Source organism: Chenopodium album, chromosome 12 (assembly GCF_948465745.1).
Source record: "Chenopodium album chromosome 12, dcCheAlbu1.1, whole genome shotgun sequence".
In the NCBI taxonomy this organism is placed as follows: Eukaryota; Viridiplantae; Streptophyta; class Magnoliopsida; order Caryophyllales; family Amaranthaceae; genus Chenopodium; species Chenopodium album.
This window is the reverse complement of record NC_137845.1, coordinates 13082136-13100003: the sequence shown is the minus strand read 5'-3', so window position 1 is coordinate 13100003 and position 17868 is coordinate 13082136. Positions and strand designations below refer to the sequence as shown.

The following is a 17868-nucleotide window of genomic DNA, read 5'->3' as shown; positions in this document are numbered from 1 at the left end:
GTTTGTGATTCGTACAAGCGGGTGTACCATACGCATGGTACATCCGGCCTATAAATAAAAGAACATAACTTTTAAATAAAAGAACATTACATAAATCAAAGAACATTGCATATAAATATATTCTTTGAATTTATATAATAATGGGCATATAAAAAAATCGTTGTTATAATATATAATTTATTAAAATAAAAGAAAATAACTTATAATTAAAAGAAAATTACATATAAATAAAAAAACATTACCTATAAATAAAATAATATAATAATAAAAGAACATTACATATAAATATATTCTTTGAATTCATATAATAATGGACATATATAAAAATCGTAGTTATAATAATTTATTATACATTACAAACGAACATAGTGTACATCATGTTTTCTGAAAAAAAAAAGAAAAAAAAACATTACATATAGAATAAAGAACATTACATTTAATAAAAGAACATTAAATAAAAATTATAGTTATAATAATTTATTATACATTATAAACGAACATAGAGTACATCATATTTTCTGAAAAAAAAACAATACATTTAAAATAAAAACATTAAATATAAATAAAAGAGCATTAAATAAAATCGAAGTTATAACAATTTATTATACATTACAATCGAACATGGATTACATCATGTTTTTTGAAAAAAAATTACATATAAAATAAAGAACATTACATAAAAATAAAAGAACATTGCATAAAAATAGAAGAACATTAAATTTGTCCCAATGCTTTTTTTTTTTATTTATATGTAATGTACTTCCGGGTGTACCATGCACATGGTACACCCTCCTCTACTATATTATTTTCACACAAAAGAGACAAAGAAAAAAAAAAGTTCTATTACTTTTCCCTTTCATTAATTTCATCCAATCATAATTTAATAAAGTAAAATTTATATTTATTTCGCTTGACAAATATTGCAAAATTACCTTATTGAAAGTTTCACAAATATTGAAATAATTCCTTATTTGCACATATGATTTAGGTTCATGTGAAAACCGTGTTTATGGTGCGAAATAGGGGGGTGAACATGGTCTAGTTTGGTGCGGTTTGAGTCCAAACCAAACCAAACTGCAAAATACGATTTAGTCAATTTTTCAAACCAAACCAAAATATAATAGTATTGAAATCAGACCAAACCGAACGGTTTGGTGTGGTTTATGTTGAGATGACATTTTTTCTTAAAAATGCTAAATAATACCACATTAACTTATAATAAAGTTTAAATAATTAGCCCAAATGATTAAATTGTATTTCAAATTTACAATAAAAATTACAATTATTATTTCTTTTAATTTTTTTAATATGTAATAATTAAATTATTTTTATTTATTTAAAAGTTATATAAATATTAAAATTCGGTTTATTAGTTTACGGTTTGGTTTATAAATTTTGAAAAACAAACCAAACCGTAAACTGTATTTACAAAAAATTTGAAATAAAACCGTATTTAATTTTTATAAACCGTAAACCAAATCAAACCGCTAAAATACGATTTGGTTTGATTTGGTTACGATTCAGACCAAACTGTGTACAGCCCTGGTGCGAACTATTCTTACAGTAAGAACCACACATATGGTACATGCAATAAAACTAAAAAGTACATCAAATTTTTTTTATTTTTTATTTTTTTTTTCATTTTTTTCCCTTATCATATTCCTTTCTATCTTTCCCCTCTTCTTAAAATCAGTGTTCACTCCTATGTTGCAATATTAGGAGAATGTAGAAACTATGAAGTATATGACAAGTACATGTATAATTTTATTTTTGTTGATCATGCAATTAAAGTCCAATGATTTTTCCTTTTTTTTTTTTTTTTTTTTCTTTCCCTTTTCTTGGCAAGACTAAAGTAAATGTGTGTCACATGACGGAATAATATAATGGACTAAGACAAGCAAAATAAAGAAACGTCAGCATCGTGAGGCAATATTCAATAATTGTTAATGCAGCAAAGAACATTATTAAAGGAGTAAAACTGTAAAAGGATGGCAAGGCATGTTAGAAGCTTTCAATAAAAAACCAAAACTTAAATGAGGTCTCTATAAGCTTTTCACCTTGGTAAGTTTGGCATCAGCAAAAGTGAAAAACAAGTTTGAGAGACTGAATGATTGTATGGCCGGCTTCATATACTACCACTTCCTTTCACATGCTTGTTAATTAATGATCTTAAAAATTAAAATACCATATACTACCTCCATTATTTTTTAAGTTGACACGTTTTTGTGTACTATTCACATAGTCTATTTTGACTTCGTTTTAGTATTAGATAAATACATAATCATATGAAATCTTGTTAGATTTATCTGATCTCAATGTCTATTTTCCAAATATCAAAATTTCATAATTTTTTCTAATATATAACTAAAGATAGTTACATTTAAAAATATGTGCTTGCAAATGTTACTAAATAAAATGTGTCAACTAATAAAAATAGAGGAAGTATTAATCTAATTAATCTTCTAAATTTGATTTTTTTTTTTTTTTTTTTTTTTTGGCTTCACCACACAATTGATAGAGCTATATTGTGTAATAATAATATTGTCACAAAACCACCACTACTTATATTAACCAAAAAACATCTTCATCTGTACTGTCTTAGAGTGTTCATATGTCGGATAATTAAAATCCAAAATCCAATCCAAATTGAATTAAAAAATTCAGATTGGATATTATTATATCAATCTCCTATATTTTGGAAACTTTGTTTTTCTCAAGTAAATTAGTTTGAGCAACCTACTTTTATTTTTAGTTCTAATAGTCACTTTAAAATGACTTGGTTGGAAGGGGGGTTAGGAAGGATATGAAGTATATGGATTTGCATGAGGATGAAGCATTGGATCGTAAGGGATAAAGGAGGAAGATTTATCTCGATGACTACACGGAATAATCAAATTAAATTTGGTTCATGTTAGCCAACCCCACTTATGGGATTAAGGCTTTGATTGATTGATCGATCTAATGGTCACTTTCATAATTAGGGACTTTTTAATATTGCAAACAACTCCCTAACTATAATCATTAGAGTTAGTTTAGATTGAATGAAAATTTTCTTAAGGCCAGCAGATAATAAAACAATTATTTAGAAATCGTCCAAAATTGTACACATGCAACTATTTAATACGTGTAGAGGGAGTATTATATATTAAAAGAAACCCCGTTTTTAATGTCTTACTCTTGCGTTATCCAGGTTTTCTTTTGGCATGACAAATGGGAAGATTGATGGAGAACGAAGAAAATATATTGATATTTAAATGTAAACGTAATGCACACCATATATTAATGATGATATTGAATTAATATGTAGAGTTATAAACAACATAATTGATGAAAAAATACAAAAGAAAAATGAAAAGTAGATTATATTGAGGAATAAAATAAAGTTACAAACTAATTTGTTAAAAGGAATTCATACCATCTTCCTTGAAAAAGAAACATATCTTACTCGATCATTACGTAAAGAATATGAGCAAGCTAAGGTAGTAGTATATATAAACATGCGAAGATGAAATCAATATACTAATCAACCAATTTAATTGCTTTTTTTCCCCTTAACAAAACCAAATAAACAAACAAACAATTATAAACTGATCATGTCATCCATGGAAGATTCCGAGGCGATTGATAGGCGGAAGCTTTTCGTAGCCGCTTTGGAAGGCGACGTAGGCTTCTTCGAGGAAGCACGAAACAGAGAGATTGAAAATTGTGAGGAAGGCTACTTTTTGAGGCAAACCGCATCTGATAAGTACAATATTCTTCACATTGCCATCAAATATCGGCAATTTGAGTTTATTAAGAAAGTATTTGTAGATGGGTTATTGCCTAGAGCAGTAACTGATAAGCTGGTTTATCAGCGGGACAATGACGGGAATACCCCTCTTCATGCTGCGGCAGAGGAAGGCCACATCGAGGCATTCCAGCAGCTCCTTGAATATGGAAAGGGGCAGCCGGAGGCCAACAAGGAGGCGAAGCCGCTGGATTGGAGTGTCAAGAATGAAGATGGCAACACGCCCTTGCATGTTGCACTTCTCAAACGCAAATTTAAGGTTGCTAAATGGTTGGTGAAGCAGCAACCTGAGGTGGCTGGTGTAACCAACAATGATAAGAACACCCCTCTTCATGTTGCGGCAGCGGTGGACGCTTGGAGCTTTTTGAAGGTGCTCCGTGATGATAATGTAAAATGGCAGCCGACATGGAGGGTGCAGAATAAAGAAGGCAACACGCCGTTACATGTTGCAATTATCAATTACAATTCGAAAAAGACTCCTAAATTGTTGCTGGAACTTGATGCTGAGCTTGCTTATGTTACCAACTATTCCAAGGAGACGCCTCTTCACCTTGCAATTATCAAGTATCCAATTTTTGGTAACTACTCGATCTCTCTGCTCTCTTTAATACATTTGTAATGCGTGGTTAATGCACCATGTGCATAGTGTACCAGAAAGAACATTAGATATATTTAAAAGAGAGAGAAGAGAGATATATATTTGATTAATCTATTTGCATTAACTAACTTAAAATAGAGATATTAGGCCCATATAAATAGGCTTACAACTCTAGAAACTTACAAAGCTATAAAGTAGGAACTAATAAACAAGTGAGTAACAAGCACTCAGACCACTAACCCAAGTACTATGAATAACGTTCTAATAAACTGGTATTTAGGAAAATAATATACAACTAGTTCCACTATTTTGGAGCACTAATAACTAACAAAAAGAACATGAGCGAAATATGTTCTTTAAGTTTGAATTATATGTTCTTACATTATACAATATATTCTGTAATGTATGTACCAAAAAAAAATAATAAAAAAAAAATAAAAAATCAACCACCTGAGTAACCATAAAAAAAGAACATGTTTTTTTAAAATTTATTTTCATGTCCTTTTTGTAAGGACTTTATAGGCCTGATTATACTTAGCCTGGCCCGATTTTGGGCAGATTTATTTTGGCTCGAACTCGAGTCGGGCATGGCCCGGTAAAAATTATAAATTTTTGGGACGGGTTTAGGAATGTTTTTTATGCATTTTTAATTGATTTTTTTTGGCTAAACCCGAAAATGACCCAAAAGCCCTCATGGCTCCGCTGTTTTGGGTGGGTTTGGGCACAAAAATTCCAACCCGAATCTTGGCCCAACCCAGCCAGAGACTTGGGCTAACTTTTTGCTCTAGGCCCGACCTAAACACAGCTCGGCTGGCCCAATGATCACCTCTAAGACTTTATGTTCTTTGTAATGCCATTTTTTAACAAAGATATGGTTCATTTTCAAACACATTCAACCACCTGAGTAATCATGAAAAAAAAACATGTTCTTTTTATAAGGACTTTATGTTTTTTGTAACGTCATGTTCTTTGTCAAACACAAACATTTTCTTTTGTCAAACACAAACATCTTCTTTTGTCAAACACATGTATTTTTTTTCAAACACTAGAATGTTCTTTTTTTTTCGCCCATGTTCTTTAGAATATGTCTAATGTTCTTTCCCGATGCACCCGGGTGCACTATACTAATTTCAATAATTTGTATTACATATTAATTTCTTGGAAATTTGTAAATAACCGCTCTTCAAAACACAATGTTTAGAGCCATTTTGGTCCTTTAAGTTTGATTTGAGGTTAGAATTGGAAAAAAGTTATCAAAAATGTCTCGTTTTACGTGTTAATAATTGGCTGAGCCCCAGTTTCTCTTCTTGAGAAACATTTAGCGTTTCTCAAATGGCAAGAAATGTAAATAAAAGCAACTTAATCAATATTTTATTTAGTTTTTGGATGCTGACTCACCCCTTTCTCTCCTTCCCTTTTTTCTCCTGCCTACTTCCTTTTTCTAGCTTCCCATGGCTTCTTAACATAGCAATGGTGGAATCTTTACCAAGATTTTAGACAACAACCCAACACCACTGCATAGACCAACCCTAACCCACCATCCCGACAGCCATTTCCAGTAGTTTCCAACGGCTTCGCCGCCGAATTCTACGAAAAGTTGAAAACCCTAAGAAAAAGTAGAGAAATAAAGGGCATTGTTAACCCTAGATGGCAGGTGTTTTTGTTTTTTTTAATTTAACCTCAAAGCTGCTTCAATGAAGGAGAGAAAGGTGCTTCAACGGAGGAGAGAAGCTGCTTCAATAGTACAACCAGAAAGTACAGTAATTTGTGCAAAAGAAAAAGAAAAATAGAAAATTACATTTTTATCCTAGTTTTATTAGTTAAAAAAGACAAATATTACCCTATGAAATACATTTTATGTTTATCAAGAAGAGAAACAGGGAACTACCCTTAATAATTAGAGCATCTTAAGTGCTAATAATTACATCGTCTTTCATTAAAAATACAAAATGAGGCATTTTGGATAAAAAAATTTCAAATTCTAATCTCTTTTAAATTGATCCCAAAGAACTATAAAATGACCGTACGAAACATAATAGGGAAAATTTTAGCATAAAAATAGATTCACTCCTTATTTTAAAAATAAGGGGTGGTATTTTATAATTTCAATTCGTACAAAAAGATGGTTATTAGTTTGTTCTAATAAAGTGTTTTAAGGGGTGGTTATTTAAATTTTCTAGGTAGATTTAATGATTAATTAATACTCCATATTAGACCTATCAATTTTTGACCCAACATTCAAATTGAACAAAGTTTTTTGACTCGTAACCTGATTAAATTTGATTCTGTTGAACCCTTCGATTTGTGGGTCAACCCTAACCCGAACCCAAATCCAACCTGTAGGCCCGGTTTTAATTTATGGGTTTTTTTAACAAATATATTTATTTGAATTAAAAATAATTTGTATTGAGTAAGTTTGATTATTTATCTACCATCGGACATTCATTTCATCTCTTTCTCATTTCATATCTCATATAACTCTTGCTCAAATTCACACTCATCACCTCCTACTACACCAATTATATCGACACACACTAATTGCATCTATAAAACCCACGTCATCGTTATACCACCGATTGATAGGTCTACTAATATTATGTCAACAGATATTATATATAGTCCACATATATAATTATGTTGGTCTCTTCCTTAAATTTTGAGATTTATAAGTTTTATTTTTAAGTTTATTATCATTTTTTATTAGTTAGGAATTATTTGGTACAGGAAAAAAATCGAGAATAAAAAGGAAAATAAGAAAAAGAAGGAGAAAGAGTAGTACCACCATTAATGAAGGAAGGTGAAGCTTTAGAAATCATCTTCTTCAATCCTGCCATTTTTGTATCTTCTCCTAGGGTTTTTAAGGGGAAGGGGCTGGGATCGGGATGGGAAAGGGGTTTTGAGGGGAGGGGGTTGGTTGCGACGCCATAGTCGGTGATGTGGAGGGGGGTTGAGTGGTCGGAGCCGCGGGGCAGGGGATTGGGCTCAGGCATAGTGGCGGTGGCTTGGCAAGCTGGTGTGTGGTGGGTGGTTTTTTTAATTTTTTTATTATTCATTTTTTTTTATAAATTTTATTTTATTTTTATTTTTTTGACCAATCATTTACCGCCACGTGTTAGATAACTTGTTATAACAGGTTACATGACCGATTGGGATCATTTTGAGCGGATTGTGTATAAAGGTCGGATTATTTAAAAAAAACCCCAAAGGTGGGATTATTTTTAGCGGACGCTCTAAAGGTGGGATTATTGTGTGCAATTTTTCCTTAATAGTTTAATGAAAATTAATGGATGTGAGAGGAAGGAAGTAATAAAAAAAAAGGTAGTTGTGGGTTTGGGTGGGGGCCATGAGAGGAGAGAGATACTTCCTCCGTTTCTATTTAGTTGACACGTTTGATTTAGGCACATATATTAAGGAGAGAAGAGAGAGTGAGAGAGAATGAAAAAGCAAGTGGGGTAGTTTGTAAATGCAAGGTAAAAAATTTACACCTCAAGGAAACGTGTCAACTAAAAAAAACTTCCTAAAAAGGAATACGTGTCAACTAAAAAGAAACGGAGGTAGTATAATATTAAATTGCAGTTTTTTCCCAAAAAGGAAATGTATCACTTATTATTAAAACACGTTCGGATTTGGTAGTGTAACGCTTATTAAAACATGAATGGAGTATATAAAACATTAGAAGTATATCGATAACAAAATTTATAAAATATTTTCTTACAAAATCTATCAAAAAATCGCTTACTTAGCATCACACGTGTCACAATCAGTGGCGGATCCAGGAATCCGAACTAGGGGTAGCACTAGACAATAATAAAAAGAAAAAGTATAACATTGTTGCAACGTAACATAATATAATTAGCCAAACATGGATCTAATGTATTGTGTAGTCGTATAATAATTAACAATCAAATTCAAACATTTATATTGACAAGTTTTTTTTTTCAAATAATTTAATTATATTGTAGATATCGATTATACTATTATAAACCTTCCACCTATTTATTTTTTATTTTGTCAAAGTTGCATATGAATTTATACTGAAAACTTTGGTATATAAATTTTTCCTTGTGCACATATGCTAACATAAAACTTTGACTTAAATAAAATATCTTTAATAATTAAACTTATAACAATTTAATATTAATAAATTTGACGATTCCAACAAGTACCCACATGACTATATTTATTGTTATGTATAAATCACAAATATTAGCTAAAGTGAATTAGATGAATTGTGCAAAAAGGGCCTGTTCCTCATACGATTATTTTCAGTTCAGTTCAGCTATAATAAGTCCAGTTCAGTTTAGTTCAGCTCAGCTCTAATAAGTTCAGTTCAGTTCAGCTCCTAATTTCCTTCTCTTATAAAATATTCATTTCAATTTAGTTCAGTTCAGTTCAGTTCTAATAAGTTCAGTTCAGTTCATTTTAGTTCAGCTCTAATAAGTTCAGTTCAGTTCAGTTCAACTCATTTCAGTCAATGAGAACAGGCCCTAAGTCAAAACGTTTCATTTATTTAAACACAGATGGAGTATGATCTTTTTATATATTCATTTCAATATAAATTTTCATACTATTATAAACAAGATTTAATAATGGCCAAATAACTGCAATAAATATTATGTAATGAAAATGAGAAGAATGTCATAAAATATAACGGAGAGACTATTTCATATTAATAAGGATTGTTTATAAAAAGTGTGAAAACGGAAAAAAGAAATTTATCATGAAAAGATAGTAATAGCTTATCCTTGTGTTAATAAATAGGAGGAAAGTGGAAATTCATTTGGGTTAAAAGCAAAAAAATTGATGTTAAAGGGTCTCAGCTCGAACCCTGATCTTCTTGAAAACACAATTCACCCATCCATCTCCCTTACCACTGAAGCAATGCTGAACATATTTAATATAAATACAGATTATAATATTTATATAAATATAAAGGACGCTTTTTTCAGCAAAAACATTTTTTTTTGTGGGGGTAGCGCCTGCCCCGGGCGTCAAGGTGGATGCGCCAGTGGTGACAATAATAACTATTTGTCGCCTATATGGAACGACACTTGGCGGAAACCTGAAATTACAAGTGTTGCTGTCTCGTGGCCTGACTGGGAGACTGGCTTTATTTATTAGTGAAGTGATATGATCATATGATTATAGGGCCTATTTTGTTGAGCTTAATTTCAGTTCAATTAAGTTCAGTTAAGTTCCTAATTTCCTTCTCTCATAAACTATTCATTTCAGTAGCTATTCAGTTCAGTTTAGTTCAATTCAGCCTCAATCAGTTTAGTTCAGTTGTTTTCAGTAAATTGAAACAGACTCTTAGTATTACTCGATAAGTTTCTATTCATAGGTTGTATCAGTCGTATCTATTTATTTGACATATTTTTTTTTTCGAATGTTTTTACAGCAGTCCTATGAAATCTGACTACCATATTATTATTATTATTATGAGTATTATTTTTTTTTGAAGGAGACTACCATATTATTTTAATGATAAACAATATGATTGATTTATTTTTTCGTATTATAATATGGATAAAATTTGCCCTTAAATATCTACAATGCAAATAAAATTTTTGAAAATTTTAATCCAACATAAAATTAATATTTTTTGAGTAATTATAGTTGATTTTTAACCCTTTTTTTTTTGTAAGGGCAAAAAATACTAAAACCGCAAGACGAGAACAATTCAAAATACTCCTTGGAGGCGCACCTTAAAAATGCCGCAGAGAAGGGAGAAGTAGGGATCCTTATGGAAGCACGAATCAAAGAAATTGAAAATGGCAAATATTTTGTGGGGCAAAACGACTCTAGTGGAGACAATATCCTTCACATTGCTATCAGATCAGAGCATTATGAATTTATAGAACAAGTCACAAAGAAGTTGTTGCCAAGATCAATAATTGATATGCTGATAAATCAGAGGAACAACCACGGTGACACCCTTTTTCATGTTGCAGCTGGGGTTGGCAACATCCGCATTTTCAAGCTGCTCCGTGAATTTGATGAAAGTGGGAATTGGAATGTCAGAAATTCAGATGGCAACTTGCCCTATCAGGTTGCTATTTTAAATACCAAGCTTGACCTGCTATATTTTATGATGGTATATTCGTATATTGATATGGGATTGATAAAAATGCTGGTAGAAAAAGACAGTAGTGTGGCATGTTGGCATGATGAAGGAGGTTTGACCCCGCTGCATAGAGCTGCTTCCCTCGACATTTCTATTTATATGAGTGTCATTCAAACGATACTTGAATGCTGCCCGGAGTCTGCAAAGGTGGCTGATAGAAATTCTGGCAAAACCATCTTACATTTTATGATAAATAGGGTATATAGCTACCAACAAGGCAAAGAGCTGATGCAAATTCCAGAAATTGGTCCCCTTAAGGACGTCAAGGATAATCAAGGAAACACACCGTTAGATTTAGCCTGGATGTCTAACTTTAAAATGGCGCGACTTCTATATAATTTCTCTACTTCAACATCTCACGCGCAGCAACTCATTCATTTTGATCAGGTTAGCTAGCTTTACCAAGTACTCGTATTATTATTATTTCAACGTTGCAATTTTTTTATTTCTTTTCTTTCTTTTTTTATTTATTTTTATTTATTTTTTTATTTTTATATTTTTTTACAATCTCAACATTGCAAATACTCCCCTTTTTTCCTCCAGATAAAAATAAGGAAATTTTTACATTTACTACCAGGGAAAACACCTCGCTTCACATTTGCTATCGTTTTAATTTTTTTTTTTTACTTTGCTACCACCTAAATCATAGTTTGTTAAAAATCACTACCACTTAACGGAAACGGATTCCGTTAAGTTTATTAAAAAAAAAATTAAAAAAAAACAAAAACAAAAACAAGCCACCCTTAAAACACCTTGCTTCTCTCGTTAGCCACCTTCCCCCTCCCCCTGCCGACTCCACCCTCACCTTCGCCGTCATTCTCTCTCCTACACCCGCACCACAATATCCACCACCACCAACACCATCGAACACATCATCTTGTTCAACATCAAACCCACCGCAACCACCACCCAACTCAGCACCATGCACACCTCTCTCAACTCCCTCACCACCCAACTCAGCACCATGCTCACCTCTCTCAACTCCCTCATCACCCTCCCCATGGTCCTCCACCCAGCTGCCGGAAAACTCCACAAAAACTGGATTGAAGGTGGGTTTTAGCGGAATTTAGCTTTGCGATTTGCTCAATTGGGGTTTGAGATTTGCTCAATTGGGGTTTTTGGCTGGGATTGAGGCGGGTTTTTGAGGGCAGGGGGTTGCGAACGGAACTGGGATCGCGACGCCGGCGCCGACACTTTCGTTGGAGGTTGCGAATTTGGGTTCGATTGATGCGGCTTCTCTGATTGGTTGCGGAGTTGGCAGCGTTGCTGCTGTGTGCGACGGCTGGCGGTGGCTGGGATTGGTTATGGTGGCTGTTGGTGCCGATTGGTGGTGATGCGAGGGAACAGGGGAAAGGGGCATCGAAAGGGTTGGTTATTGATGGTGGTTCGTTGTGGTTCTGCTGCTGATTGGCGGTTGTTGATGGTGGTTTGAGCGGCTATGCGAAGTGGTGGTTAATTGTGGCTGGTTATGATGGTGGTACTGTGAGTCTTGGTTGGAGGTGCGCCTGCTGATTGGCGGAGAAGGTGTTTTGGGGCTGTTTGGAAAGGAAGAAGGAGTAGGGGAGTTGTTTGGGTGGCTGGATGGTGGTTGGGTGGTGGTAACGAAAATACTAACGGTGTAAGATAAGTGGTGGTGATTTTTAACAAACTCTGATTTAGGTGGTAGCAAAGTAAAAAAAAAAAAATTTAAACCGGTAGCAAATGTAAAAATTTCCTAAAAATAAATTCAAGTTTTTTTTTTATTTTTTTTATTTTTATTTTTATGCACCATATATCATTTGTGGATTATTAGTCTAAATTGAAATTTCATGGAATGGTGATGACTTGTACAATGCAGATGAAAATAAAAAAGAAGAGGACATTGGAAGAATATGGAGTAATGGAGGGGGTAAATATCCAATCTATAAGGGAGAAAATATCCAAGTTTGGAATAAATTTTTTGTCATCCCGAGATTCCAAGAAAAGAAATGTGCTTCATAACTTGATGCGGTTAGAACGGAGAACTCCTATCGAATATGATGAATATTTGGATTTCATCATACAAGTTGTCAATACACATCCGATTCTTATTGCTCAAACAGACATTAACGGAGACACTCCAATTCATATTCTCATGCAAAATTCTGATGATACAAAGATTTGTCGTCGTAGGACTATCCAATCCTTAAATTCTGATGTTACATATACATTATTGACTAAATTCTCTCTTCCATATGAGCTACTAGTAACATGTATGTATTCTTTTTTTAGAGATCAATATTATGCCAATATCAGGAAAACAAAGGAAGAGAGTTGTCATTTGAAGTATGATTCACCAATGGTGATACAGAACATGGAAGGAAATACACCCATTCATGAAGCACTCAAAGCAAATCATGTTCTACCTGCTTTATTATTTATAAAATATTATCTTCCGATGGATAACAAAAAAGCTTTTGGATTGAGTAACAAACGTAAAGAAACACTTCTCCATCTTCTCGTAGGAAGTTCCTTGAGTAAGTATATATATTCTAAGCAATCTTTCACCCATTTATATTTTTTAAATAATGGTTGTTTGAAATATGACTACATAATATTTTAATGATTATGTATTTTATGATAGACGGATGATGATTAACATTTTTTTACTATGGTTTCAATTTGTATATTTTTTGTGGTTTCATTGTTAGATATTTAGATTAAATTTTCAAAATAAAAAGATATATAGATGAAATCTTTAGAATCATTTATATTTTTTTTTATTCTTTATTAATTTAAATTAAACTCTCGAAAACCTTGTTTATTTTATTGGCTAAAAGTTGATGGTTTTATGCTCTAAAATATTTCAAAAATGCCTCCATTACATATTAAAATTTTTATATGATTTATTTACTTCTTTTTCATTAATTAATTAGAGTATATGTTTATTATTTTGTATTTGGGGCCTAATCATTTAATCAAACACGATGGATTCAGTGGAGTGGCCGCGTGATGTGATAAAGGAAATACATGATAATAATGTTGAGGCGGCAAACAGCAAAGACCAGGATGGTCTAACCCCGGTCATGAGAGCGGTTCGAGTTGGTCACATAGATACTGTTAAGACATTGGATGATCTTAACCCAGAAGCGTCGAATATTCTTGACAATAATGGCCAGACACTCTGGCACATTTTGGTGAATCAACCATCATCCAAGACAGAGAAATTCGTTGATGATATTGGAAAAAAACAGCATTTGATAGATCTGTTAAAAATCCAAGACAAGGAGGGGAAAACGCCATTACATCTGGCGCTTGAATCTCGACGCTCTACCCATGCACGTCTTTTTCTTGAGTGTTCATTTGATGAATGGTCATCTGCAGAAAAATTGAAATGGACGAAGAAACTTCTACAAATAAAAGACGGAGATGGTATCACTTCCGGTGATCTATTAGCATCTATTCCAGATCTTCCGCAAGATGTAAGTAACTCTATACTATGTTGTTTTTAGCATATTGGTGTGATCAACTAGTTTACTTTGATTTTGATTCATTCAAGGGTGGTATGGTATCCAAAGAAGTTCAATCTAATTTACTACAGTACCTATAGAACTAACATTGCTCGTACTATTTTAGACGGCCTTGTGTGTTAAGAGCATTCTACATTGTCCCGTAAAAAAAAAAAATGTATGAAATCAGAAAGACTATAGAATAGATATATTAAAATTGTGGCCACTTTATATATTACTTTTTGATTTAGACACTTCAATATTTAGAGGAGACCTTATCCATTCATTTATTTAACCATAACTTTTTTTAATCCAAAAATAAAATAAAATCTGATTTTACCAATTAATTAAAAAATCAATAAAACTCCATCGATTTATTTAACAAGGTATAACCATTCCTCCATTGATGGAAGATTGAGAATCAATTTCCACACATATACTCGTATAATATAATCATTAAGAATTAAAATTATATGATGAAATATCATTAGATTGATTCACATTAGCATTAGAATACAAAAATGGATTAAGGTATAGAAGAAATGATCAACTGTGGAATTTTGACAAATGTAATGTTTTTTAGTTTTGTTCTACTGTGTATGGTAACCTATGAAGACAATGAATTCATGGTAGACAATCAATTGAGTAATTTACAAATGTAATATGAGGATCGGAGTATGGAAAGGAGGGAGGTAATGCAATTTTCAAGTCAACGGACTCAACTCAATATGGAAGACGTGGATCGGAATTAATACCGACAAATGTACGATGATGATTTAAACCTAATAATCGCCACAAAATTACTATAGTCATTGCAGCAAAATTGTCCATGAAATCATGCATAATACTTGCAATTATCTATATCTTTATTTCTTTGTTACTATAACTATAAGCACGTGGTTTTAAAGAAAAATAACTATATGCACCTGTGGTGTGCAATCGATATGATTGAAAATATAATTATTTCATCTGTCTGATATAATTTTATTACATATACTAGTATAAATTTTAATTGAAAATAAATATATTAATTTGCAAATATAAAAGGGTGGAGAAAGGTAGTTGAGCTTGGTATCTAAACTAACAATGGTAGCAAATGATTGTAGTTTCAATGAAACAAAATTTTTGGACTCAATTTTAAACAAAGAGCATGAATTTGATTGATTGAAAACTTATTTTTCTGGTACTAATTGATTGATTGTATAAATTGACATAATTAAAATAAATCTGTTTATTATTTATTGACATAATTAAGTAATTGATTGCATGCTACATTTATTGATGATGAACGTACTCTTTGCTGATTATTAATGATGTTTTATTTATATTTGGAAAATTTGTTCAAAAAGACCAAGAAAGGTGTCCCTTTTGTTCAAAAAGACCAATTAAGCCAAAAGTTGCTCAAAAGGACCACAAAACACACTTTGGGTTATTGAGTGGGACCATGTCACATTTTCAGGCAAGTCAACGTCGGTCCGGCATTGACCATCACGTGCTAGTCACGTGACTCATTAATTTGGGTCAAAAAATTTTATTTTTTTTCCTTTTTTCTCATTAATCTTCATGAATTTCCCCCAAAATTCACCTTTTCCCCCAATTTTTCTAATTCTTCTTCTTCCTCTCTCCTCGAATGACTGTTCATGGCATATAGTTTGCTCTGCCATTGTTGGAGAGATTAGAGCATTCGAAGAAGTCACATCTTTCCACCATGTCTTCATCAATCCATTCGAAGAAGTCGCAACCCCTTTGCCCAGTTTCAAAGTTGTAAAATTTACAACTTCTAAATCGTCTTCAGGGTTGTCATGGGTCCAAGATGTCCTTTGCGCCAATGGAATCCCACAATTGCACTTAGTTCTCTTCATTTTGCTCAGATTCAATTTGCTACAATTCCAATTTTGTAGAAAGCACAAAAACAAACCACAACAACCAAGATACCCAAAAATTGAGAAATTGAAAACAAATTCAATGTTTACCTTACCTTGTGCGACTTGTCCTAAATTAAACTCAGGATGATTTTGATATGAGAAAGAGGGTGCAATTGGATTCGATCAATCTAGGGTTTATGCGAGGAGAGAGAAAGAAGAAGAAATGGGATAAAAGGGGGGTAATTGGGAATTCGTGGTGGAATTCGTGGAAATGAGGGGGAAAAAAAGAATTTTTTTTTTGACCCAACTAAATGAGTTACGTGCAAAGCATGTGACTGTCAACGCCGGTAGCCTGAAATAGAACGTGGACCCACTCAACAACCCAAACTGTGTTATTTGGTCCTTTTGAACAACTTTTGGTTTAATTGGTCCTTTTGAACAAAAGAGACCACTTAAGTGGTCTCTTTGAACAAATTTTCCTTTATATTTTTGTTGATTGATTGATTTATTTTTTAAGTTATCTCTTCTATATATATAAAAGAAAGGGGTGTTTATGTCTTTTTAGGTGGATACCATAATCTTTCCCTTCACTTATATACAGTTTAATAGATATATACTTATTACTTCGATAATTTAAAAATAACATGTATCAATTTCATTTGATGTAGTTGGAAATTCTTCTAAAAGAGAATCCTGTAGAAATGATGGGTTTTCGAAGTTTGTATGTTTCTACGGTAGAGATGAAAGACTATGTGAACACTATGGGCGTAATAGCAGCACTTTTGACAACAATAACTTTCACAGCAGCATTCACTGTTCCAGGTGGAGCAGTCCAAGATGATAATGATGTCAAAGATAAACATGTTGTAGGGACTCCACTTCTTATAAAGGCGGTAGCTTTCCAAACTTTTATGTTCTTTGACATATTGACAATGTGCCTCTCAACTATGGTCTTATTTTGTCTTCTTTGGATCTTCGCTACTAAAAATAAACGCACATCGGTGATATTAATGGATTTTAGCATCTTAATGCTCTTAATTTCATTCTACACAACTCTTTTGGCTTTCATGGCAGGAGTGTATGCTACAACCATCCGTGTTAAGCCCTGGATTGCTATATACACTTTGGTAATGTGCTCTTCGTTGATGCTGCTCATGCAAAAATATGTTATCATCAGGTATCTTGCACCTATTGGTCCAATTGTGACATCTACCGCTCGTAAGTATTTTCGATATCTTCGTGATCTTAAATAGTGTAAGAAAGTGAAAGATGTGGTTTGTCATGCCTCTAACACCTCTGTGCCAACCCCTCATCGCGATTGACCAGTCAGACAATTCGGTCCTATATATATGTAAGTTGATAGTATGTACATACATAACACTTGTTTTTATTTGGGATTGTATAAGTTTGTATTGCTCGACACTACTTTTTAGCATATACTCCCTCCGTTTTTAAATACTTGCTCCACTTTTCTTTTTCGGCCGTTTTTAAATACTTGCTCTATTTTCTTATTTGGAAAGATTTTACAATATTTATTTCATTTATCTCACTAGTGGACCTAACATGAATAATATTTTATTAATTTCATATTCTCTCTCCTTCAATTCTCTCCACTACTTTTGCTTTTTACAATTTTATATTCTTCCACCTACCCCACTACCTCCATATTTTATTACTTTATACAATCTTTCCTAAAACTCAACGCAGGGAGGAATGGAGCAACTATTTTAAAACGGAGGGAGTAATAAGTTTGTTGTTTGTAAAGGTATTGTATTTATGTTACTTATACAACATTATTGAATTGTTGGTTGTAATCAAAATGTTAGATGGCTTGATATTACGATTACATTGCCTTCTTCCGCTTACTCTTTTTCGTTGTTGTTGTTCAGCAATTTACTCTTAATTATATCCTCATGATCTGATCCCTTTTTTTCACCCACCTCAATACAACTTCCGGCAAATACACCTTGAAAGACGTGATATTGATTTTTTTAAAAAAAAAATTTAATAACCGGCCATATTAATTA

General features: G+C 32.6%; 1 protein-coding gene across 1 annotated transcript; it reads left to right on the top strand.

Annotated features, from left to right (window-relative positions):
* Nucleotides 1-3602: 3602 nt before the first annotated feature.
* On the top strand, nt 3603-17544 carry LOC145570898 (uncharacterized). Its single transcript, XM_081630021.1, has 5 exons — nt 3603-4365; nt 10031-10896; nt 12347-13004; nt 13465-13949; nt 16510-17544. Exons 1-5 carry the CDS (start codon nt 3603-3605, stop codon nt 17092-17094), a joined length of 3357 nt encoding a protein of 1118 aa, XP_081486147.1. The 3' UTR covers nt 17095-17544.
* Nucleotides 17545-17868: the final 324 nt, after the last annotated feature.